Genomic DNA, 26188 nt, shown 5'->3' on the forward strand with positions numbered 1-26188 from the left:
AGCTAAAAAACAAAATGTTTCTGAAACGCTGAAGGTAGGTGAACATTTTCAGAGTGTCACACATTAAGGTGGCGTCTAACGAGCTCCATGTCCCACTTATAATTGAAACAGAAGAGAGTATTCACTTTTCATTCATTTTAAAAAGACTATTCAAATACCCTTTCATCTCTGCTAAACAGCCTGCCATGTATTTGAAGCCATTTTATATTTTGTTTCTACAGACATCCAAAAAACAGAGGTGAGTATTTTGGAACATTGATAGAAAGATGCAAAGGCTTGTGAGGCACTGAATGGCTTCAAGCTGCCTCAAACACATTCATCTTCCCAAGAAGAATTAGGCACAGTGTGATTCATTTTAATAGCAGAAGAAAAATAATACTACGATGTAGTGCTAAGTTCCCAACCTTTGATGGTAGACTAAAAAAAGAGAGAGAAGGGGGAAAAAAATGTATCTTTCTTCCCTTATGTTGTTGAAGTCTCCCTACACCCATCCGTTATGTCCAGCTTATCAATTAAGATGAACCCCATGAACTTCAGATGGTTTTTTTAAAACAAGGCACCATCCATTTAAATGTGTAAAACTGCCTGCAGCTCCCTTGAACTGCAGGATTCAGTCCTGAGCTCTGTGTACTCGGTGTGAAGTTGAGCCCTTTGATAGAAGTTTTACTGATGTTTTAAATGAAGTCTTCTCATACACACAAAATAACCCAGATAATTTAAAGCCTCATAGAAAAAAATAGGGTGGAGAGAGAAAAAAAAAAACCACCCTAGTTGGTGCCATTGGTCTAGCAAAAGAAAAGAGGCTGGCTTTGGTTACCAACAGGACAGACCAAAAGCATTTCCACAATTGCTTTCCCAGGGTTACTTGCTTGAGCCGGGGAAGGTCTGGGCAACAGCTGGGAGACAAATCCATCCCTGGTATGGGCAGCTTCCCTCAGGAACAAATTAAGCTCGTTCAGCTATAAAATAGGTTTTGTACCGTAAATACCAGTGAGAGGGAAGGTGCACGGGCAAGAGCTCCCTGGCGTTTGTCCTGCTCAGCCGCTTCCATCAAATCTCCCCAGTTCGTCTCGGCCAAGGCAGCCACATAAGCCAGGACTTTACAAAGCTGGGTTTTGCTCCGGCAGGTGATGCAGGTGAGCGGTCCCAGCTCAACCGCGCCAGGGTAAGGCTGTGACCGCCCTCCATCGCCTACCGATGATATGCCATGGCCCTGCAGGAGAAGCAGGAGAAAGCCCCCGCTCCTCCGTCAGCCTGGTCTCTCCCCATCAGGTAGGCTCGGCAGTGCAGTCAGGGCAATAAGGCTATGCTAAATTTGTAGCTGAGTTACCTGAAGGAGCTGCAAATGATTTAATCGTTGCACCGAAGCGCAGCCCCAGCCTTTGCCTTGCCTGCTCGAGCTGCAACCGCTTGCCAGCAGGAACAGCCCCTGCCAGGGGAGGGAGAGGGCAGGGCAGAGCTCAGCTGCTCTTTCCAGCTACCACCACACATGAGAAGCAACCTTTTAAAGCCATTAAGGGTGAAAAAAAAAAGGCAGACAATATTAATTTGAAAAATATAAAATTTTAATAAAGGCTACATCTCTTAATTACAATAATTATTGTACCAAGTAATTTTTTTTTAAATGAAACTCTTTATAATGCATAATTTACAGTATAAGTAGAACAAAATGCCATGGCAAAAGTCATGAGTACAGGACTTGTAATAAAAGGCATAAAATATATTTATACATAAACCCCTTAAACAAACAAGGGAAAGCTTGAACCCTGAATATAGGGCGACGCATGGTCTCGTAACACCATGCAGGCACAGGTACTGTACTGATTAAATTTTAAAAACACTAGAGATAGTGTATTAATATTTTCACCATACATTTTCTACAATATATACAGACTTATACAAAGTAGCAATGGCAAACAGAATGCACAGATTAACTTAATCAACACAAAACCCAACTGTAGAAATGCAAGGTGTTTCTCGGGAAAGGGTCGCTCTGTCCCAACACCCACGCACACGCACACACGAAGCTCTGCCAAGGGTTGCAGAGAGCCTTCGCCCACATCTCCCACGGGCTCACATGGGTGTTGTGAAGGTAAGGCAAAAAAAAAAAAACCCCAAAAAAAACCAAACCAAAAATCACCACACAACGAATCACGCGCTCCACACCAATCTGAAAATATGCCCCAGCGTAGTTACACATCGTTGAAATACAAGTTGTGCTAACATTGAAGTAGAATGGCTAAAAAAATTAGCTAGCTATGTGGAATACGTACTTTTTTTTTTAACCTGGCTTTTGCAGCGTGTCCTTTTGGTGTGCTAAGTATGGAAACGGGGACTGGATGGCTTCTTCTACAGCTCTCCCAGGCTCAGGGATTTGCTCTACCTTGCCTCGACCGAGAGGGGCACTGGCCACCACATGGTACCCTCACCACTGACAGCAGCAAAGCAAAAACCTCACACCGCAGAAATCCATGGACAAAATAACAAGTTGCTGTTCTTATATTGCATCTAACATATTTAACGCTTAAGACCTTTATTTCAAATTAGAGCAGCATAGATTAAAATGCACCGGTCTCTAGATGAATGGTAGGACAGTATTTTTATTTCGGCTTTTATTATTATTTCTTTAGAAAAGTTTTATCTTCACTTGGAGAAATATGGGGCATGTCACTCCTTCCCTCCTCTCCCTTAAAAAAAAAAAAAAATCACAAATGCGCTCATAGCCAAACTCCTAAATTTTAGATAGTGGGAACGATATAAAAAAATAAAATAATACTTCCTCCCAACACCCCACTTCCCAGCCCCTCTCTTCTCCATTGTTAAAGCAGCATATCCAAAAACTGGACTTAAGGGAAAACAGACTGTTCAATAAATATCAATAAGGATTACTGTTAAGGTAAGCTATACACAGTTTCTCTTAGTCCATACATTTCAGATCCCCAGGAAATCATATATTATGTATGGAAGTCTCTCAAACACGGTCTGCATCTCCAATAGCCAACAGTGGTCATGTTTTTAATAAATAGTTCAGGGGTTTTATCATCTCAGTACCCAACTCATGAATAATAAATGCCATTTTTTTTCCTCTAAGGCTAATTCAGCAAAGTCTTCATAGACTTCACTTTTTTTCTTCATTGGTTCAAAACTTTCCTTCAGAGTTTGTTTGTTTGTTTTTTTTTTTTACTTTCCTTGTCATCACTACTGTTGTGTGTCCAAAGACTTTTCTAGCTTAACTTTTCTTAAGAAACACAGATGCCATCAATCAATCCTTTCTACTTTCCCAAGAATCCTTCCTTCGTACATCGGCAGGATGGTTTCGTCTTCCCAAATCTCTTCAAACACCGCACCGCAGTCAAACTCGTCGCTTGCTTTTTTGAAGTAGTATCTGTGGTAAGGAGAATTAAAACACAGTTAAAAATCAAAAGGTAAAGCAAAGGATGCTTTGGCAGTTCTTTTAACCACAACATTTCCAATCTCTCCCTCCTAGGATGCTCCTCCAGCACCCAGCATGGCCAGGAAAACCTCAGGGCTGCTCAGGTCCAGCAACATGAAAGCATCCCCGGGGCTGCAGGGACGGCGATGGGACGGAGGGAGCAGGGCTGTGCACGCTCCTCAGCGGTGACAACAGCTTCTACAGTGAGTAAATTATACGCGTTGGCAGCGGCTATCCTCAGCCGTAAAGAAAATTAGAAAGATTTCTAGTCAAATATCTTATTTAAAAAATAAATAAATAGAATTTCAAAGCAAAGCATTCTTAAGGTTCCCCTCTCTCCCCACCTTCTTCCTTTCATGTGTTTTCTTGTTTCAAAGCTGAAGCCCAACATTAAAATTAGCAACTGTTATTAAAAGGAGAGGCTTTTTAGGCATACGGATGGATTAAAAGAAAACCATCCCAGCTTCCTGCAATGCAAAAAGCTGAAACTCTGCAGTACTCCTCCTGAAAAAAAACACAACCAACCCGGGAGCCTCACATTCGAAACAACCAAATGCCTAATTCACATATCCATTTTCAGTGACAGAAACTCCTGTATTTGTTTCCCGACGCTTCCTAGCAGTCAGAGCAGCCCTGGTCCAGCCTGCGGGACGTGACACAGGGAGGTCAAGTAGCAGTGTCCTGCATTCCTGCTCTTTTGCTCCGGGTCGTTAGATCATGAAGCCAACGCTCCCAGAGACAAAAAGCACCCCCACCCCTCCTGTGTCAAACAGTAAGGACCCCTCTATTATCCTGAATTAGACCGTTCAGCTTCTTGATTAAAGGTTCCTTTTATCCCGTTTGGAGCTTTCTTCCTTCTAAGGCTGCTTAATTGCATATGCACAAATGAAGGGCTTCCATTCAGAGGGGTAGCATTTAGGGAGCCTGTCCGTCTGCCGCCGCACACCTCCTCGGACATGCCTGCTCCCTTGGAAAAGTGCTTTGCCATCTGATCGCCAGGGATGGCAAGACCTTCATCAGATGGATTACAAAGAAAAATATAAAACAATTAACCCCTCCCACACCCCTCCCCTGTAGTTTCCAGACAACTGGGGTTGGCAGATGTTTGTTGGGGGAAAGGGGTCTGCAGTTGTTATTTCTTTAGGATGGGAAAGGAGATCAAATTAAGCTCAGTTTTACTATTAAAACTGAAAGAGCCATGGCAGGGCCTTAGAATTTGTTTGGGTTTTTATTTTTTTTAGTGACTGTTCTATTCCACATTTTTAAAATACTCCGTAACAACAGCCTGCAAATCTATTTATTTTTAGGGTACACTAAAATTATTTTGGTAGGGGGATAAAAGCTGGCTTTTTAGTCAAAGAGCTGAAACCAGCTCCATTTAGTCAAGGTATGGTTAGGATTTATTTTTGTAAAGTCAGTCCAAGCTGAATTGACACATGTTGCTTCTTTAATGGCTCAGCAAGGAAAAACATCTTATTTAAGTCCTTCAGAGCCTGCACTCATTGAAGTCAATGGCCCAACTCCCACCAACTTTCATGCTGCAGGTCAAGGCCACAATTCCCCAGGCCAGCAGCCTTGAAACAAAACCAAAAAAACCCAAGGAAAGTTTGAATGAATTACAAAGAACTTTCTCTTCCCTTTCCCCTTCTCCGCCCCTCTCCAGATAACAGCCGCTCTTCCCAATAACTTCCTCCACAAGCCCAAGCGCTGGCTGTGTTTACAAAATTTTTATTTGAGAAAACACGCTATGACCTTTTACATAATTACAACCTTATTTCACAGAGAAAAGGGGAAAAAAAAAAAATAAAAAAAGGAGGCAAAGCAAAAAAAATCCTCCCCCACAACATCTTCAAACAAGTCACTCCGCTCTTATTTGCTCAGAAATGGGCTTTCCATTGAAACATATTTTATGTGGCAAGCTTTGCTCTTTTTTCTAATTTTTTTTTTTTTTTTTATTTTTTGGGACATCTGGCACCAATCGAGGCGGCCAGGCCTGGCGTTACAGCTCTGTTTTGAACCGCTGCCATCTTCAGATTACCCGACACCACCCAGTTTTTTTGTGCATGTATGTTTGTTTTTTGTTAACGCCATCAGTATTAAATCACTGCTTAATTCCTCCTTTTTTTGGGGGGGGGGGGTGGAGGGGGAGGAAGGAAAGCAAAGCGGCGATTTCCCGGCAGCTGCCCCACGGCGGGGCCGGCCGTGCAGCTCTGGCATCATGGGAGCCCGAGGTACCCGCCTCGCAAACTGATCCAATCAATAAAGAATTTGGAGAGCGGAGCATTTCTGCATGTCTTTGTGCATTAAATGAAAGGCAACGGCTTCAAAGACATGCTTATTAAATGTGCCTTAAAAAGAAATCAATGCCAGATGTGACCAAAGCAGCCTAGTTAGTGCCTCCCCGTAACACACACGCTACTCCGGGCACTGCGGACCTCTTCCCTGAAGGTCACCCACAGTTTCACTCAAAGTCCAGCCAAAAGTCAAAGCTTAGATCAAAATGATTCCCTGGAGGTACACACATTTGTGTAATTAGTTTCACCTTGTGTCTGTGCAAGATAAAATACTGGGCACGTACCCAAGTTCCTTTTATAAATTTCTGTATTGTCTTTACCCAGGTGTAAAGGGGTGAGATCTAAGCAAAACGCTGTTTCATCCTTGTCAGTCACTTAAAAACATTTTCTAAAGTAATTACAGTCTGACAAGGCAGAAATAATTGCACCTGGAGGGGCTTTTGGGCCACAGAGGTTTTAGTAGCCTATTCCTACACTCGGGCATCACACAAAAAATGTCACAGAAAACAAACAAACACAAAAAAGGATTTTTTTTTGGCGGGATGGGGGGGGACAACTACACAGCCACTGGAGCAGTGGCAGACCAGTGGTGAGGCCAGGGAAACTGGTCTGCAAGGAGGGCATGAGCCTGCAGCAGCCAGCAGAGGAGCACAGCGGGCCAGGAGAGGTTTTAGGGGCTGGAAAATGGCACAACGGTGCAAGAAGCCCAGGAACCTCTCCTGGAGGTTGTTCAGGTTGGGTGTACTTGCAGGTTGCTGCCATCTGATGGCAGCTGGGCGGGCTGCAAAGATGGTTTTGGGGAAAGATTGGCATTATTTCAGCCCCAGTGTGCAACAGCCACAGACAGACCCAGCTCGGTATCCCCCAGGCTCAGAGCACCCTTGGGTGACCTACTTCTGATCTGCACAGGTGGACTTTCCAAAGCTAGAGACAGGCCAGTGATGGAACACCAGCTGGAAAGTCCTTGTACCAAACCCAGATGACCGTCTGGAGGTTATATCAGATGCTGACTGTTACAGGAAAGGCCTTCTGGCTCTTTGAAGCCCCACCAAACTCAACGCAAATTCAAAACTTAAAGCTGGAACAGCCCTCTCCTGCTCACCCTGCAGGAGAAGTGGCCAACGGATGATCCCACTAGTGCCCAGATCCGCTGGGAAAGTACAGCGAAAACAGCCAACATGAAGCTACTGCCATGGGAACTAGAAGAGCAGGAGAAGAAGCAAACTGGTTAAACTGGGAGCTGGGCTCTGGAAACCAGACAGGCAGGGTTTGTTGGTGTTTCTGAGGAGGAACTCTGTATCGCTGATGGAGCTTTCCCTGCAGGGCAGAGGTTTTTTTCCCTAATGAAAAGCGAGTTTTCTGCATCTCAGCTACATGTCCACTTAGATACAACATCCAAACCTTTCACTGACCCCATTTACGGCCACACCATTGCAAAAAAAAGAAAAAAATTAAATGAGTAGGCAAAGCAGGAGGTTCGGTTTGGAAACCGAACCCCACCGCTCCATGCCTTCACCGCAAGGCCATCCTAGCTTTTGCTCATATTCAAGCTTTTTGGAGAAGGGTTGGAGCATGACGCCTGCATCCTTATGCAACTGGGGGAGGAAGCTGGGGAGGGAGATGGAGAGGAGGTGGCCCCCCCAACCAAGCTGCAGCTCAGGGCCCCTTTCTCCATCCCCAAGTTGCTCTTGGTTTGAGCGAGAAGAAAGTAAGATCTACAGCCTCTGGGAAGTGAGGTAAACGTGTCATTGCGGGTAGACCTGCCAAATATCTGCCAATTCTTTTGACCTATTAAAATATACTAAAGAGAACAAACATATCACAGATTCTTACCTGTAATTTCCCTTTTTGCTCAGCTGTTCTTTAAAGTGCCCAAGTGTCAGGCTCTGGGCCTTTAACATCCTCCGGTAGGGAATTTCTTCTCCGCAAAAAAAATAAGTGACAACCAACTCACTTGACTGAGAGGTGTGAACAACTGGCAGTTTCTTTGGCTCTTTGTGACTGAAAAACAGAAAACACACAAAACCCCCTCTATTTTTCCATTTGAGAACAGGCCGTTTCACCGCACTCAATCCAGCAGTGTTTCTGCCACACGTAATGCTGGTCAGAAATACCCTGGGTGTGACCTGAAAAGTCAGATATTCCTGTACTTGCCCTGAATTTGTCATGGTGCGTTTGCACAGCCCTTTGCCGGGCTCCCACAACAGCTCCTGCTCGCTGTGATGGTGGGAATCGTGGCATCGCAAAGTGGCCAGTCCTGGGCAGCAGAGACCTCGTACCATTTTATGGATGGGAGAACCGAGGGATGGAGGTTAGATGCTTGGGAAGCATGAGAGCAGCACCATGGGCCAGGTGAGCGTGCATAGAGGTCACCATGGGCTACCAACCTCTACCTAGCGAGCCCCAGCATTGTACACCTCTGATTTTAAAAGGCTCGTTTCATCTGCCTTCACATGAAGCATCTGCCAAGCTTTCTTCTCATGCACAAAACCACCTGCAACCACCAACAGCTAACAAAGCAAAACCACCGCCAGATTATTCACCTGAAGTACACAGGTAATCTTATTTTTCCCGGTGAGGATAAAATTAACTGGATCTTGTCATTTGCACTAAGAAACCCTTCTTAAAGAATAATTAAAACAATATTACCCAGCAAAATGGCAACGCTCTAGTGAATACCATGCAGCCAAATCTACAACTGCTTCTGAGGCAATGTACACTTGGCATGTCAAAAGGTCACAAAGTGTTAGTCCGCAGTAATTTAGTCTTCCTAATTTGTTCTAAGTCTTTGTAGAGTGGCTTCAGAAAAAAAGCTGCTAGCAAAGACAGCTGGTGGACTTAAGGTCAACCAATTAAAAATGAAAGGCTCTAGTCAGGTGGCTCAGTCTGGACTTCAAACATTACTCATTGCTTAAGATGAAGAGGGTAAGAAAGAAAACTTTAATTATTTAGGCCATTTTAGACCTCTCTGTAGCAGATTTCTTGTTAAAAGAACCATCCTGTAATTAGACTAATCCAATCTTTGTCCACTTTACAGGAATGCAAGTTAAAAAGAGCCAGAGACAAGATTTGAAAATGTTTTGTTCTTTCTTTAAGAAGAATGTTTGAAAGACGAAATTTCAGATATAAGAATTTCCTCTCTTTTCAAAGCGGAATCCATTTAATGAAAATATAATTATTATATACATATATTTCCCAATCCTTTTCTGTGTGTGCAATACTCACTCTTCTGTCGTTAGACTTGCATTGCAGAAAGGGGTGTTTCCCCCCTGAATGGCAGCGGAGTGGTTTCGATCCCTCTGCTGATTTGAGGTTGAACATCTGAAGTGGAGAGGGGGAGGGCAAGTGGGGAAGAAGGGGGGAAAAAAAAAAAAAAGAAAAAAAACTTTTTAAAAAAATTGTTGAAATACAGTCTTCTTAATTGAAGTCTCCTGTGGGTCATTAAGTTCGCTCTTTGTATCAACCCTCACATGTTGTAAACAATCAAAGGAAGAATTAAAAATGCTGTGGGCTAATTTATCCTTCCATACCCAAATGAACGATAACCAGTCCAATTCTCCACTTGGTATGTAGCTGGAGTCCGTCCCAGAGGAAAAATGGGCAAATTACAGCCATCAAAAGAGTGGAAGTAATAGTCTAGGACTCAAACTATTTGCGCCGGGGTAGGGTGGGGTCGGAATAAGGAGGCTCATCCTTGGGGCTCGGCCAAGCCGTGCCGTCACGCGTCCCCACGGATCGGCCCCCACGGCTGCCCCTCTCCCTCGACGGGGAGGACGCCGTCAGCGTCAACCCACCGCCTTGCCCTCCGTCAACCCAAGCGTTGGCTGAAGACGAGCACAACCGGCACCCAGCAAACCTCTCCGACCCCCCGCCGCTCCCCCAAACCCCACCGCGGGACCCTCACCATCCCTCCCACGGCTCTTTACCGTTGCTTCTGCGGCTTGGAGACCTCGGCGAGCCGGCGACACGCTTCCTCCAGCTGCGCCAGGGTGTTGGGTGGGGTGAGGGGGGGCATGGCGGGGTCCTGGACGAAGGGGTGGGCAGGCTGCACCCCACGCGGGTGGCTGCCCGTCCCCCACGGGTGGTGGCGGCTGGGGGCCCCCTTGGTGAAGTCGGAGCTGTAGGCCTTCTTTGTGCTTTGTGTGCTTGGGGAGGGGAAGAAGTCGGGTTAGAAAAGCTGGAAAATATGACTTTAATAGCAGCTCCTATTCTGCTCGCTCCCTCTCAAAAGTCTGTCATAACATGAAAGGAGGTTTATTGCCAAAAACATGACATTTTTGTGGTTTTTCTGGTTCTGCGGAACAGCTTTTATATTAAACCGGAGGAGCAAAGAGTCTCATTTGTTTTTAGCGATTGTAAAAATAGACAGCCCATGTAATATATAAATATTTACCGGGAGCGATATTGCTGTAGACAGCTGCGTATTTACCTATGGGGCTTGTGCTTATTTTGCCTCTCGCTCTCCAGCATCCACTGCCAGACGTTCTGCGCCCGGTCCGCCTCGCCCCCTGGTAGCTGCACCCCACTGGGGCCGGGCAGCCCCCCGTCCCCGGCCGGCAGGACGATGCTCTCCGCTCCTCTGCCCAGCCTCTTCGGCAGCGTCCCCGTCCTGCTGATGGCGAGAAGAGGACACGAGCCCACCGTCAGCCCCCTGCGCTGCCCTGGGGCTGTCCCAGTCAGCCCCATCGCGGGGGGGGATGATGGGGTGATGGTTTGGGGTGGGTGCAACGGAGCGAGATGCTCGTGACTTACCCAAAGGGTTCCAGGGGAGGGAGAGGGGGGTCCGTGCTTTTCGTGTGGCCCTTGCACTTGGGGTAGCAGTAGTAGTCGCTGCCCGCCGGGCAGCAGCACTGGACCCGCTGAGCCGCCTCCGCTTCGATCTGCTCCTTCGTCTTGGGCACGGTGTGGTGGTGGATGTAGTGGTGGTGGACGTGCTTGGTGGTCTGCTTGGTGACGAATCCCTTACCCACCAGGGCGCAGGAGGCCGGCGAGGCCGCGCCGGGCTGCAGCTTGCCCATCGGCAGGCGGTCGGGGGAGCGGGCGCGGGGGCTGTGTCGGCCCATGCCGGGCGACTGGCAGCCGGGGGTCTTCAGCACGCGAGAGAGATGCTCGTCCAGGATGGCCTGGGGGTCCTCCTCGTAGCTGCCGGAGGGCAGGAGCGAGAGCGGGTGCTGGGGATGCTGGGGGTTCGCCATCTCCCGACTGCTCTGCAGGCTGGCGGGGAGCTCCGAGCCCTCCTTCTCCTCGTCCTGCCGGCCAAGCGATGGCGAGGAATAAATGCAAGAGGACGAGGAGCCAGCCAGGCACGCACTGGGATGTCCTCCCCGCGGGCTCATGAACCGCAGCGCGATCGAAACGCGTTCCTCCCCGTGAGCAGGATTCGGCCCCCTCCTCACCCCCCCCGACCTGGGCGGCAAGCAGCGAGCTCTGCCCGGCCCGGGGAGGGTTAATCCTCCTACCTCCTTGATTTGCTGCAGCCTCTCCTCCAGACTGTCCATGGTTTCCTGCTCCTGCTTCAGCTTCTCCAGCCGGGAAATGAGCTCCGCGGCGAAGGCAGCCGGCTCCACCGGGGTCATCTCCTTGGGAAGACGGTGGGTCCTCTACAAGGAGCGGGGACAGAAGGCACAAGGCATGTTTAGCGGGCGGTGCGGGACGCGGGCGCTTAGCCGGAGCGGCATCGCCGGGCCCGCTACGCTTGTTGTGTCTCCATGTTTGGATGAAAAGACGACCGCAACTAGGCATGGTCTGCTCTGGATTTTTATGAGCTAGTGCTGTGGCCTCATGGAGTGACATCCTCCCCACCAGCGTTTGCCTTCGGCAGGAGCAGTTGGTCGCACTCTGAGGAACCCCGCTTGTTCTCTCTGTAGTACAACCAGCCCATCAGTAGCTACTCTGAAGTAGAAAATCTTCAAAGACTGTTGTCAAACATCAAAAAAAAAAAAAAAAAAAAAACCTCTGAGGTGGGAGGGAGAGACTTTAACTCAAGGAATAAAGTGAGTATAAACAGAAAGGAGTTGGAAATTAAAAAAAATAAGATGGGGAGAAAAAGGGAAAAGAGAAAAAAAAAGAAAAAAAAAAAAAAAAAAGAAGTCAAACGGTTGCAGATCAGAGAAGTGCTGGTAATTTATTTCCTGGCTACACACTGGGCACCTTTGAGGTAGTGTTGTCTCAACAGTGTCCTAGATCTCTCCCCCCCCCCCCTCTCTTTTTTCCGAAAAAGAAGAAAGCTGCTGCAGGCTAGCAGTGCTACACTGCTGAGCTTGGCTGCCTCAAGCAGATCTATCAAGGGAAAAAGGGAACATCTCCAAATCAAGTGCAGAATATAAAAAGGCAAAACGCGAATTTCTGCCAAAAGAAGCAAACATGGCAGGAAAAGGGGAGGAAAAAAAAAAAGAGGAAAAAGAAACCACCCACCCGACTCTGCCCTCCCTCCTGCCACCCCCACGCACCCCACTCCTTGCCCCCACTCTCCCTCTCTCTCCCTCCTTTTTTTTTTTTTTTTCCCCCTGAAAGCAGAAAGCTGAACTGCCAACTCTTTCACATACTACCCACCAGATGAGGTGGGGCCTCTCTCCGGCAACCACTTAGCTCCAGAAATGATGTGAGGGTAGAAAAAGGCCACTCTGCTGGAAATTGTCACTCTTACACAAGCTGGCTCTATTCAGTCCCTGATCAAAGCACTGCCTTACAGAGAAAGTCGATTTGCACGCCCTGGGACAAAATAATCTAATTTACAAGCTCAGGCTATAGAACTTTCTTTAGGGAGGAAGGGGAAAAAAAAAATACCAAAAAGAAAAACCACATAAACCACCCCCCCCCCCTTCCACCAGAAATATCATCTATGATTTCTCGCTGCTTAAGACAGCAGAAAGAGGAATTTTAGCATATTAATCTCAAGACAAGATAAGTTTATACTTGTCTGTGTAAACAGTTTATTCACTGCAGGAATCGGGAGTCTGCAAGTCAACTGAATTAGCAAGTCAGCGAGTTGTTAATTTTTGAGAGCACAGCAACGCCGCGAATCGGATCCCCTCAAAGCAAGGCACGCATCTGCTGCAAATGTCTCTCTTTCGGGAGATCCTGCTTCCCGCCGGCTTACAGACGGTTTGCTTCCGAAGGCCGCTGGCGATGCGCGAGGCCAAGCCCTGGCGAAGGTGTCAGGGCGGTGGCCGGAGCCAAGGCTCTCACTTAGACCCAACCAGGGCATCTCTGCTTGGATTTAGACCAGGAGGGCAAATTCAGTGCCATTAAAAAGCCCTAATTAACACCTGGTTTTCAGGGAAGGACCAAAACGTGACCATACACAAGCAGGTTTTGGGGAGGATGCTGAGAGCACGTGGCTCCGGCCCAACACCAAGCAGCAACTCTTCTCTGGCATCACGTAGGGATGGAAACCTCCCCTGCTCCCTTCCCTCCACGTGTGCCCGTTCCCAGTCCCACCGCTTCCCAGGGCCAACCCGGCCCCTGCCAGCTCCCACCTGAACTTACCGGAAAATGAGGTAGAGAAACTTGACCGTTGGCCTTGACGCTCCGATGCATTTCCCGCTGGAGCTGCTTCTTGCTCCCAATTCTGTATGGGGGGATCCCATCTCTGCACACAGAAGAGAGGTCACCGTCAGTCGGGGCTCTCACCAAGACGCTTCTCCATCATCACCTCTGAAACCACCCAGGCAAGCCACAGGCCCACGTTCCCAGAGGTGCTGAGCCCTCTGGACGTCACCTGAAGCCTCAAACATCTGGGGGCTTGGGAAGTGCCTGTGTCACCATCTACGTGGAGGTGCAGTAATTAAGCAAAAGCTGAAAAGCGAGCTGAAGGCCGCTCCGTATGGAAACACGCTGAAAGACCCCATCCTCTTCACTTCTGAGGCACCTTACAGAAAGGCCCTTCGAATGCTAGGTTTCTGCTTCTGCCCTTTGTTTTTGTTGCTTTTTCACCACCGAATTACACTCTCTAAGACTACAGGTCTCCTCAAGGTCTGAAACACCCCATGGACCGTTGGCGCAGTGGAAGCAAGAAGGAAGAGGCTGAAGATGGATGGCCACCAGAAGGCTGCTCCCCATCTCTAGCCCTACTTAAGATCCGAGATGTTTCTCCTGCCCCGAGGCTGGCCGGCACAGGCAGGCCACCGCGAGGCATGAGCAAAGCCGGGCCGTACCCTCCGGGCACGACGTTGCTCCCCTTGGCCACGCCAGCCTACGGCCAAGAAGCCATGAGCAGAGACCAGGCGAGGAGCACCCGGTGGGAACGGCCCCCTGCACAGCCCGCTTGAGGCAACGCAGGATTTTTTCATCTGGCCACACAAAAAATTACCTCAGTTAGGATTAAAGGGCCTTCTACAGACAGTGGGGACAGCCGGAAAGAGCATGCCTGGAGATCCTGAATGTCTAATTCCACCCCTTCCCTCAGACTGGCTGAATAACCTTGATCTCCGGTCCCGTCCCTTTCATCCACCTGCCCCCACACCTGACTCATCTCCTGAGTGGAGAAAATAGCTCCTGCCCAAGGAGGAGCGGCGGCAGCCGAGCAGACAGCGGTCGGCCCCACGCCGCTGCCGGAGAAACCAACGCGGCACGGCATCCTTGCGTGCCACCTCCTGTGGCCACGGTGGTGGTGGACACACATCAACGTGTTTTGGACACATAGCCGGAGATGAGGCATGAGGGAACACCTTCCCGGAGACGCCAAGTCCCTTCCCTCGAGGAGGATGATTAGATGCCATTGCTCCATGCTCAAGGTTTGAAGCACGCTATCGCAGGCCTTCGTGAAGATCTTGGCCAAAGCGCTCAGTTGCCATTAAATTGTCCTAATGAGCAAGATTAGGCTGCAAAGCTTGGAGTGAAAGATTGGAACAATGTCACCTTAATAAAATTGGAAAAATCTTTATAATAAAAGAGAGCACGCTGGGACCGCAAAGGAAGTCTTTGATGCCACAAGATAAGCCTCCTCTAGACACGGTCCACGAACACACGTTACGTTACAAGTGGAAGGAACTAATTGTCCTAACGTCCCCCTTGTACAACACAGGGCTCTAGAGCGCTTTCTGGGGAAGCAGCCCAGCACGCACCAGCCATCACAGCCGGCCACGGCCACCAACCGCAGCCGCTGGTGGCCACCGAGCACTTCTGCTCCACGAACCCATGTGGCAACAGGGCTTTGGGCACATGACATGGCTTAGCTTTGGGGGAGGATGAGGGAAAAGCAAATCTAAGGTGAAAACCAAATCATCTGTACCTTCAGAGAAGGATTTGTTCAGTGAGGCTTACTGAGATAAGGGTCTCTTAGGGAAAACCTTCAATATAGGGAATAACAAGTAAAATAGGCATTTTAAAGGTAAGTAAAAATGCCAGCCTGAGCACGTTACACGCATACATACATACAGGACTAATCCCGTTAACATATTCAATTAAAGAGGAGGTGTCCTCTGTAAATGGCAGTCCAAGAGGCCAGATGGGGAAGAGCGGGGAAGCAGCTGAAGGTCTGTGCATTCAACACAAGGTACCCAAGGACATGACCAAGGGACACCAGCGAGCCCCCCAGCCCTCCTGTGCTCCCCACCTCTCTCCAGGTCTGCAAGGCGGAGATGCCATCCCCAACCCCTCTGCTGTGGCCACCGAGCTGGGAGGACATCTCCTTGTGGGGTGTCCTCATGCTCCCAGCTCTGGGGGTCCGTCTCTGCCCAAAGGGACAGTCCTGGGACAGGCTACGGAGCAGGGACTCATGCCATGCCCATGAAGAGCGGCTCGAAAAAGAGGAGGAAAAGCAACGCTGACCCAACAGCACAGCTCCTCACTTTATTTAAGACTTGCCCTCATTCAGGGTGGTAGGAAAGCCGCTCTTTTCCCCTAAAATTCCTCCGATTGCACCACAGAGCCCCACATCAAACCTCCTGCTCCCTGCTTCTACAGCCCTGCCTTGTCAGAAGAGTTTTACAACTTGTAACAATGTGCAGAGTTAAAAAAAAGATTAAAAAAAAGAAAAAGAAAAAGAGGTATTTCACTGGGATGGGAAAGCTGTGGAGGAGCTCAGGAAAGTCAGCCTGGGGACTGGGGAGGGACTTTTACAGCCACTTTGATGAGTGCTCGCCAAACCTAGGCCTTCCATATAAAACAGGGGAGAAATGGGCAACGCCGGGGTTGAAGGGGTGACCAGCGGGTGATCCCCGACTGCAGGAGGGACAGACGGATGGAGAGGGAGCCAAGGTCAGTACTGCAAGAGATACGGGGGTGTGGGGGGAACCCTGATGCTGAAACAGACCCGCCAGCCGAGGAGAAAGTACCTTTGAAACGAAAAGGCTGAGCTTGGCCAGAGGTTTTGGGGCAGGAGAAGGGTTAACCCCAGCTCTCCAGGTGCCACCTCTCCCCTTGCTCCAGCAGCAAACATTTGCACTCACTTTCTTGGCTACTAAAAGCTGCGGGCTGAAGAGCTACAGAGTTTAGGCACTAAATAGTAGAGTTTAATTATAAACATTTCAGCTAACCAGGCTGGGGCTAAGCCAATCTGTTTCTGGGGGAAACACTAGTTTGAAGTCTTCTACCCAGTCAGCTGCCATTTAAGCTGAGCCAATTATCTTAGCCTTTTGACTCAGATGTGCCTGACCTAACCTGAATGTAGTTTTACTGCTGCTTTGAAATATCAGACTCATGCGCATATGCATTCACTCCCATCTTCATTTGGCAACGGCTCTGAAACAAGCCTCTGATCTTGCCAACATCAAAAGCCTGGTTTGTAAGATAAGGTAATATTTGAAGTTTGCTCAGCAGCATTCCCCTGTGTCCAAAGTAAATCCATAAATAAGATATAAGCAAATAAAAAAAAAATCCCCTATCCTCTCCCCCCCAATCAAGAAATGGAAATACAAATTTGCATGATGCTTTGTGGCTATTACAAAATATATACGGACAGACTGATCCCTAACATCTATAATAAAATAAAAAAGGCAGATTGTGCACTATTTGGAGACCTCTCCTAATTCCAGCATAGTTCAGATTTAGATTTATTTTAAAAAAAAAAAAAAAATACAAACCAACCTCACTTTACTGCTATGTCTGACAGACTTTTCGAGAACAAGTTTTTCCTCTTCAGTTGATACCAATATAAGCCAAAAGAACTAATTTGCATTCACACTGACGAAACAGAATAAACCCAGGTCCTCTGTTAAAGGGGGGTAAAACCTCGCAGGCAGAAGAGCACCCGGGCTCAGCCTGTGAAAGCACGGCGGGTTTGTGCCCCAAACACGTTCACAGCATCTTCAGCAACCAGCAGAGCCAGGTGCCAGGAGAGGCTGCAAATCCCACATGTTTTACTGCAATCTTGGCAGCAGCCCTTCGCCTCTGCAAAGGAAGTTTTACATCAGCCTTAACTTTAAGCCCAGCCTCCCAAACTGCCAATTTACCTCTCCCACTTCCAAAACCATCCAAGATCCCAGCGTGCCCGCCTGCTCCCGGCCCCGCGGACAGAGCGTGGCTCCGGGGATGCCCAGGGGACGGGCTCTGCAGCAGGAAATATTCCTCCAACCTCTGCCATCCCGCTCCCCTCCCCAGCCCTCCCCGCCGCCCCCCAACCTGGAGCTGCGGGCAGTTTAATCAGCCAAGCTTCCCCAAACTCTCACAGCCTGCGCGGGCTATTGTTATGGCAGGAAAAAACAGGCAGGCTCCTTTCACGCGCTGCTTTATGGGGAGCTCCTATTCACTTGTTCAAGCAAATTTCAAAGCGGGCTGCTGCCCTCTCATCCCCGCTAAGCTCCCCTGGACTAACAATGGGCTGAAAGCGATTCAGTTAAGCCTTTCATCCACCATGCACTTTATTTCTCACTCAGTGCTCTCATCTGTATAAGGCCCACAATTGGCATTGCTGTGAAGAGAGGGTATAATCCTAGCCCTGTGAATCCCAAGTGACCCTACACTGGTCCAGAAATGACTAACCCAATGAATGCTCTGTTGACACATGATCACATACAACCAGAGCCAGTAAGAAGAAATAAAGAAGTCACCCTATGATTCAGCTCTTTTATTTAATGCCAATATTGTTCAATAAGGGAATCTGGTGGGACAACAAACTATTTTTTTCCATAATATCAGTTCAAAACACACATGTGCATTAAAAAAAGCAAGCTTTTGTTTACCCATCAAGGATTTTTGGTAAATCCTGTTTTCCATTGTGCATCATCACGCACGTTGACTTTAAAAACCCAGCATGCAAACCTCTCCAAGGAGTACAGAGTAACCACTGGCCATGTCTGGCAGAGACACTGGGGAAGCTTCACCTATGAGACGAAGACCGGGAATGCAGCACTCTGTTTACAGGGTGGCCCTTTCTAGAGCACTTGTACTTAAGTGAAGATCATGAAACACAAACGGTAACATCTGCCTTCTGCCCAGTTGAAAATGGTCCTTAGGAGCACTAAGTGAGTCTTACTGTCTCTTCTACCCCCAGACACAAAAGCACCATTTCTCTCCTGCTGGGGAAAGCAAACTGAGGAAGAATGGTCAACCAACTTGCTGCCAGTTGCACACTTCTCAGCAGAGCCAGGAGGAAAAGACAGATCCTGCAGTCCCTGGGCTCAGCTACGGCATCATCTCTCATCCCTACGCTCCTGAAACACCCAGACCTGATCCATGCGGCTCCATTCAAATGGCTCTTTGAAGACTGCCCCAGCCACACTAGATGAGCAGCTATTTGCCCCTTCAGGTCACTGGCCCTCTTAATGTACGTTCTGACATTAATGAGGAACCTTAATTACAGAAAGTACTTCCTACAGGAAGTAATCTCCTCCTCTTTGATGACTGATAACTAGTTAAGGAAGCCTGGCCTTAAGACAAAGGCTCAGGGAGATACGCTCCTTGGGTTAGTCAGGCAGCACCATTAGCATAGGGGAAAACATGTTTGCTCAGCTGCAGTTGCAAAACGGCAATAGAGGGATGCATTATTTTACTCCATCCGATACCTCCGGCGACTGCACGAAGAGCGAGGCTACCATGCCTTGCTACACCCCTCGGTTCGGGCGCGCACCTCGGTTTCGGCAGCCCCCAGTCAACGGCGAGCAGAAGCTGGGTGATGACCCTGGAGCCATCACTCCCGTAAGCCCCAACGGTGCATCGGTGCAGCTGATCCACAGATGGCACATCCCCAAAGGACCCAGCCAACACAAGATACTTACACGCTGCTGTCCGTCATTGACATGGAGTCGTCCGTCAGGGCATCACTAGATATTTCACTATCGTTCGCGCTGGTTGCTGGGGCAAAAACATAGCCAGAATTCACATGGTAGGGGTTAACGGGATCGTTCCTCTTGAAGGACCTAGGGACAAGCAAAACAGGAACCTAGTTACCAGCCAGTCTTGGGCTAGAGAAAAGCACACAAGTTTCACGGTAGCGTTTTCCTCATGGAAACCATGCACACTGGCTGCTCAACTCCTTTAGAAGCAACTAACCACCCATTGCTCAGACCAGCAGCAACCAGGACACACTCTAAGTCCAACTTTAAAGATGTTGCTTTCAACACTGGAAGCACGCTTTAGAAAATCCTAGGAAGCACCTCTACATACTTTGATACCTTCAAAAACTTGGTCCTTAAAGCTTGATGCTGCACTGCTGAGGTCAGCAGGAGTTTTGCTCTGGGCAGCAGCAGGCAAAAGATCAAGAAGTTCATAGCTCAAGTCCCATTGAAAGCCGTTGAGGCACCAGCTAATAAATGCTTGAGTCTACTCTGAAGACAGGAGTTAGGGCCCCTTCGGGAATACAAGTTACGGTATCTGTGTTGCCTGAAACAAGAGAACTGCCTGGACCTCCTGGAGCAGGACCACCACGCGTCAGAGGAGGCATGGACAGGGCTTGAATTTGCTGTCTCAGGCTTGGCCTCCCAAAGACGGGTGCCATCTTCCTGGCATTACAAAAATGCCCGGTTTCTAGGAGAACCTACTACTTGTGGGTTTGTGCGGAGGGTTGGGTGGCGAAGAGAAGGATGGGGGACGTGAGGACAGGAGCAGCAGGTTGTTGTTAATGGGCGCGTAGGTTACCGACACCTTTGGCTTCACTCGGAGAAGCAAACCCAAAGCCCAGCCTGGATGTTTGAGTTGAGTACCCAAGAGCGGTCGCATGAAAAATTCATGGGCAGCGACGTGAGCTGTGACGGAGCGTGGCGGGGTCACCCCGGCAGGGTCACCGCACAGGGGGGACCTGGGCATCCCCCTGCCCGCTACCTCCCATTACTCCAACTTCCCAGCCAGGATCAATATACATCTCTTCGGCAGGCGATAAGGGGATTATGCAGGGAGGTTTGAAAGCCGCATGTTAAGGTGCACATTTTGTTCCTCTTCCAGGGAAAGATGGGGTTGTTAAGCTTCTGCCTTTGTATATCAAAGCAAAAGGCCTTGTCATCTGATAAGGACTGCTGATTTTAATAATTAGGGCCACTTACCCAGGACTTGGGGGCCTAAGGAATGTGCCAGCAGGCTCGGCAGGTTTTTTTTAATGGGCTTTCCACCTCCCTGCCCCCACGGGGGGTTGGAGGGGACCAGCTGGGTTTAAGCAAGCAGCAACGTCCTCTCCATCCCTCACAAACAACCAGGCACCCCGCGCATTCCTTGCTCCGCCAGCACCGAAGAAAACAGGAGCCTCCACAAAGGCTTACGTTTAAAAAAGAAAAAGGGGAAAAGAAAAAAAAAAAAAAAAAAAAAAGGAGAGGGAAGCATGGTGGGGAAGATAGGCCTCTCTGGTATGAGAGGCGCGGGGCTGGCTGCAGGCAGGTATTCAACCCAGCCGAGGCTGCATTCCTTTCCGAAGGAGGCCAAGGCATTTCTGATGGGGAGATCAAGATGTTAAAAAATATATATATGGGAAGAAGGGGGAAAAAAAAAAAAAGAAAAAAGAGATAGTAAGGAATGCCACAGGAAAGAAGTTAAATCTTCAAAGATAAATTAATTCCACATGTGGGTGAAAGCTAAGTTATCCTACTACTACTACTACAAAAAAGTTCCTCTAAAAACCATGTAGCCTTCTACTTCGATTCAGGGGGATGTGCAGTCCAAGCGACCTCTCCTAGGACCTTGGTGGGCTTTTGGAGCGGCCGTCTAGGGATGCAGCTCTTTTACAACAATTTGATTTGAAACCATCTCAGGTCCTGAGAGCACATCTGAGGACCACAAGGCTGAGGGGTGCAGGATGCTCCCCAGCACAGGACCACCACCTTTTGCTGGGAGGTGTCTGTGTCATCCCTGGTTGCATCCAGGAGGGGTGATTTGGCACGTTCTTCCAGCAGACAGATTGCTGGAGAGGCTGGGGTGGAGGCGGAGGCAGCGGGTCCGTATGAATAGGGCACAGGGAGAGGAGGTGTGTCCAAACGCAGCCTTTGGAAAGATATAATTAGAGAAAGTGGCCAGAACTAACTCATCTTCCCATCAGTACTGGACTCCAGCAGCGATTCACCTCCCAACACTTCATGGACAAAAAAAAAAAAAAAAAAAAATATCTCCAAAGTTGACATTTTTAAAGTAAGCCCCCACACTCCACCTCCACCACACCACCCCACAGAAATCCCCACTTCCTTTAAGAAAACCAATGGGGGCTGTTTTGCTAGGTTTAATTTTTTTCTTTTTTTTTTTTGACCACCTTACTACAGTAATTGCACCCAGATGCATCAAGTTGCCTGCGAGGGTTTTAAATTCCAGTGGAAAGCGGTGGTCTCCTGCCGCAGATGCTGCACACACAAACACACACCCCAGCGCCAAACTCAATATGCAAAGTGTTTTCAGCTGTCAGGTAGCAGTTGCTCTGGAGCTTCAAGGAGAATGTCTGATGTTTCTCAGCCTATTCTTATCTTGATGCGATGACACACAGCATGTAACTCTCTATATGCTATGTTAGGCAATGGGCATATCAGAGGTATTATAATGCCATGAAAATTTCAGGGGCTCTTGGTTGTATCCCCTGTTATGAGGGTGCAATTTCAGAGCATGGGGGCTTTTTTTATTGTCAAACTCTGCTTCTTAGAAATAGAAACACTCTGGCAGTTCAAACCACAGATTTCTACAGAGAGAGAAGAAAATCTACCAGGAGCATTTTGAGGCAAAATTGAATCTCATTATTTTCTTGGGACAAACATCACTGGGCAATCATGGGTTCAAAAGCAAAAACAGAAAACAACACACATGCACAAACCTGAAAAACAAAGGTATATTTTAACAAAAGTACGTTAATCACAGCTTCCATGCTCTAATTGTAGAACACCGCTTCAAGCATAGCTTTACAATGGCATCATTTACTTTGATAATTGAAGCCAAACTTGGTTCCAATAACTTCACACACAAGGAGCTCCACCGGCGGGTCCTTTCAAAGGCCAGGAAGCACTGGGAGCCGGCAGAAGGCCATCTGCAAACCCCAGCCTTCTCAAAGCACGGCCAGGCCCACTGATGTTAGAGCTTAATGGGAGGCAGATGAGTCCACCTTGGACCGAACAAAACCACGTTACACGGCAGCACTGCAAAGGAAGAAGCGCTCTCTGTGTACACAAAAGTCGTGCGTGATAAATTTAGAAGCGCGTATAAATAATAGCTGGAATTCCTGGAGCATGGGGCCAGGTCCAGCACAGCGTGGGGAGGCCAGTTTTAACCAAACCACAACCTACAGGGGAGGGGAGTCGCTCTGAAGGACAAGAGGGAGGTTCTGCATTTAAAATATTCCCTGTATTAGGGCTCCAAATATACAACCAGCAGTTTGCATGCATGCGCCTGTTTTGCAGCCAGGTGCAAACCCTGTGTTTTCACTTGACTTCTCCTGTTCCTGTCCATCACTGATGCTGGGGCCAAACAAAGTCTTTCAACTTGTACGGTTTCTGCGGTCTCCCGTCTGCCATGGTTTTGGCCGTGACTCCGTGCCCTGGGATTTCCAGGTGAACTCCCATCCAAATAGCGGGCTGGCCCAAAATTGCTCTGCTCCCACCATCAGGTGTGCTCAGCCCAGCGCTCCCGGCTTTCACTGGTATAATCCCATTGAAACCCACCGAAGCGAATGGCAAGAGCCTGCACAGCGCTTCAAAACCATAACGCGCTACGCAGAAATTCTTTAATTCCATCACACACACGAGGAGGGAGGTGTGGTTTGGCCACTCACCAGAAAAGACTTTGTGCAAGCTTCAGCTCCAATCCTAAACGCAATCCTAAATGCTGAGTGATGGGAGATAACCCATCCATATGCTCATCAGCTTCTCGCACATGCACACACAAGTGGCTTCACAAATGGATAGCTCAGGGAGGAACTGAGAAGCATCTCAGCTTGACCTCCCTCTCTTTGCATTGAGATCTCTTGGCCCCATGGAGAGCAAAAGCTCCTGGAAATTCAACAGAAGGTGATCAAAGCAAAATGCACTACCTAATGTCCTAGGAGGGTAGATCTGACATGTGAGGAGCAAGCTGCATTAATCCCCGGACAAAAAAGAAAAGAAAGAAAGCAAGCAAGCAAGCAAGCAAAAAAAAAACCCAGCACTAATCAGGCAAGCAGCCACCTTTCTGCGAGAGCTCTCCTGGACAAGGCACATGTGGGTTTTTAGCAGGGCCTCCAGCTCTGGTAGAACATTACAGCCAAGCCCTTCCAGCACTGAATACCAACAAAGGCTGGGAGATAAAAGCATCAAACATCCCCCTCCTGGAAAGCGAGCGAAGGGCAGCAGTTCAAACCAAGTTCTGGAGAACAGCAGATGCCCAGACAGCAACATTCAGGCACGAGATGAGGATCCCAAAACCCAAGTCCTCCACAGACCAGCTGCCAGCCAGTGCCCCCCCCCCAACACCACACGCAGCCCCCCAGCAGGAGAGGTCCAGAGGCCGTGCCGGGACCAAGCGCATCCCTCCTGGTGGCTGCGCCCACGGCCATCACCCCTCTCCATCACCCCTCCGCCGGCAGGGAGGGCCTCCAGGAGAAGGAGAGGACCGAAGAGGTCTCTGGCTCTGCAGCACCCTCCCAGACAAGGGCACCCTCCCAGCTCCCGGCGGCTCAGCACCGGGAAGCCCCGGCACAGCTGGAAGCTCTCCGTAGGGCAGGAGAGGAGGGCGCGCTCCAGCAAAGCGTCCCCAGGAGAAGCCTGATGCCCTTTGATGTCCGTGAATCACAGACACCCTCTCAAAATTCCTGTAAATGAGATGTCAAACACTCACCGTACCAAAGCCCAACCTCGCGGGCCAGCAGAGGAGAGCTCCCATCTGCCAGCAGAGCCCTCTCCTCTCAGCCCTGATTCAACAATCCACATTTATGGCAAGGGTGGGGAGAGGAAAGAATACATTTTCAGAGGATTATACAACTCATCATTTGCTCATCGGAGTCTCTCTTTCCCATCCCCCCCTTCCCCTGGAGATGGCTCTTACTTTCTTCACCCTCACACCGCCGTGCCACCACGGTTTCCAACAAAAGAGAAGGGTTCGGCAAGGTGGACGCACCCCGAGACAAGGGCACGAGAAGACCCCGCCACCACACACCGCTGCCCGCATCCCCCGGAGCTGCCACGAGACACGACCACGTCCTAACGAGTTTAACTTTGAGCACACGGCCAACAGGAGAGCACCAGAGATCTACTATTACTCTCTACCTGGAACGTCTCTATTACCTTAAGTACTCAATTTTAAGTATCCTCCTGTATGCATTGGCTCAAAGCCACCCTAAACGGCTTTGACACGATACCAACACCCAACGCGATGGGAGAGGCTGTACATCACACACGCGGAGTCAAAATAAAAGCAGATTTTGTGCAAGTTGTGGAGTTTGATGTAGCAAGCGCACACATTTCCTCCTGCGTGACCGCACAATTGCTTCCCACATAACCAACATAGTTAAAACACTGGTTGATGGTGGAGTTGGGGAACTAGTAGGTTACATTATTCATGTGTCTATATGATCCACTCTACTACTGCTCTTAATAGGTTTGAAAGTCGAACCAATAATTAACGTATGTCCGGAGGACATAGTTGCTATGAAGTTTTTGATCTGCAAGAGAACTGAAACAGCCAATGGGGCTTAAGAGCACAGTATCTCGTTCTCCGTACGGAGGGGGAAAAACCCCCAAACCCAGGCAACACCCCCTAAATTCCAGCACTTGGAGGTGCGGGGAAGCGCCCGTGCCCCCAGCTCCACGGGAAGGCCAGCCTCCCCTCGACTCCCTGCTCGCTCCCCAGCACGCCACGCCACCAGCCTTCCGAAAAGCACTCTCGAGTCCTTCAAGTTAAAACAAAGCACAGTTTCCAGGGGTTCCCTTACCTGTAGCCGTTCTCGATCGTTTCCGTAGCTCTCACGTTCGCCGTAACCCTCAGCGTCTTGCTGGATAGCCCAACTACCGAAGGCAAGATTTTGTTTTTAAAGTCTGCACAGCTCCATTCCTCTTCTTCATTCAAGGTCGGGAGATAGCCACAGACAACTTTTAAGCTCCCCAGTCCATTGCTGTTCATGTAAGCAGGATTCTCTCCTCCACTCCTTACATATTCGAGGTATATATCAGAAGTTAAAAACATCTGGTAAGCATTTTCCTCCATCACGGTCTGAATCTCAGTCTGTGCCTGATCAAACATGATAGAATCTATCTGCTGCTTCTTGATGCTATCCCTTATGTAGGTCTTGGTAGCAGGCTTGAGCTGCTTGGAGACGATGCTGTTGTTCTCAATGTACCTTTTGTATATAGCTTTGGCTACTCTTAAAGTTTTGGTATCCTTAAGGTCCATCTGCCTGAAGCCATTGCAGGCAAACCAGAAGTCTAAGGTATCCACACATTTTTCCCTTTCCAGGAAGGTCCGAAAAAGATAGGCACCATCTTGATCTCCCAACAAGGAATGCAAGGATTTGGTCCATCTGGCCAGCGGGGAGTCTGGAGATGCGCTGCCTTCTGGCTCCCCGAGTCCGTTCTCATTCCTCCGCGGGGCAGGAGGCACCGGCATGGCCTTGAAGCTTTGGCTTTTGGGGAGAAACGAGCTGGCGAGTTGCGGGCATGGTGTTTCTCCTTCCTCCCCAGGGACAGGGGGTCGAGGGGCGTCTTCCCTGAAGCTGCTGCTGGGGTCTGGGAGGTGGGTGAGGACCACAGCGCTGCTCATGGTTCCGGAGCCCGATGGGGAGAGGGGCTCCCAGTTCCTCCAGGAGCTGCCTGTGCCTCTGCCTTCCTCTGCCTGGAGTCAGCAGGGGATCCTCTGAGCCTCCTCTCTGCAAAGGGAAAAAAAAAAAAAAAAAAAAAAAAAAAAAGGGGGTGGGGGGGAGAGAGAAAAAAGGAGTATTGATCTAATCAAAACCAGATCCTCCCAACATCAAAGACAAAAAGTAAACAGGCTTTTCAACTCTTCACATTCAAAAAAAAAAAAAAAAAAAGAAAAAGAAAGGGAGACAGAGAGAGAGAGGAAAAAAAAAAAAGGCAGGGCAAGAGGGAGCCCGGCTCTATCGCCAGCCCGATCGCGACTATCAGATCCGCTCCGCTGAACTCCCGGCGCACTTTTAGCG

The 26188-nt window shown here is 48.9% G+C and overlaps 1 protein-coding gene across 2 annotated transcripts; it reads right to left on the minus strand.

The window, feature by feature from the left end:
• Positions 1-1543: 1543 nt before the first annotated feature.
• Positions 1544-25793, minus strand: AXIN2 (axin 2). 2 transcript variants are annotated; one of them, XM_010578597.1, is made up of 10 exons: positions 24968-25793; positions 18885-19025; positions 13216-13318; positions 11187-11327; positions 10480-10976; positions 10157-10339; positions 9654-9872; positions 8953-9048; positions 7561-7728; positions 1544-3385 (listed from the first exon to the last, which is right to left on the minus strand). In XM_010578597.1, the coding sequence occupies exons 1-10, from the start codon at positions 25789-25791 to the stop codon at positions 3259-3261; spliced, it is 2499 nt and encodes an 832-aa protein (XP_010576899.1). In that variant the 5' UTR covers positions 25792-25793; the 3' UTR covers positions 1544-3258. The 2 variants fall into 2 exon arrangements, with proteins under 2 accessions (XP_010576899.1, XP_010576898.1); XM_010578596.1 differs by having other exon boundaries at positions 3225-3385; positions 10157-10378; positions 24968-25791.
• Positions 25794-26188: the final 395 nt, after the last annotated feature.

Source organism: Haliaeetus leucocephalus, unplaced genomic scaffold (genome assembly GCF_000737465.1).
Source record: "Haliaeetus leucocephalus isolate CR32 unplaced genomic scaffold, Haliaeetus_leucocephalus-4.0 Scaffold646, whole genome shotgun sequence".
NCBI lineage: Eukaryota > Metazoa > Chordata > Aves > Accipitriformes > Accipitridae > Haliaeetus > Haliaeetus leucocephalus.

What these genes read in the sequence shown, in the direction of transcription:
- AXIN2 (XM_010578596.1), bottom strand. Translation starts at nt 25,791, where the DNA reads ATGAGCAGCGCTGTGGTCCTCACCCACCTCCCAGACCCCAGCAGCAGC. An exon ending in TCAATGACGGACAGCAGCGT is followed by an intron (nt 13,319 to 18,884) that starts GTAAGTATCTTG and finishes TTCTGTGTGCAG; the next exon opens with AGATGGGATCCCCCCATACA. An exon ending in TTTCTCTACCTCATTTTCCG is followed by an intron (nt 11,328 to 13,215) that starts GTAAGTTCAGGT and finishes CGCTCCTTGTAG; the next exon opens with AGGACCCACCGTCTTCCCAA.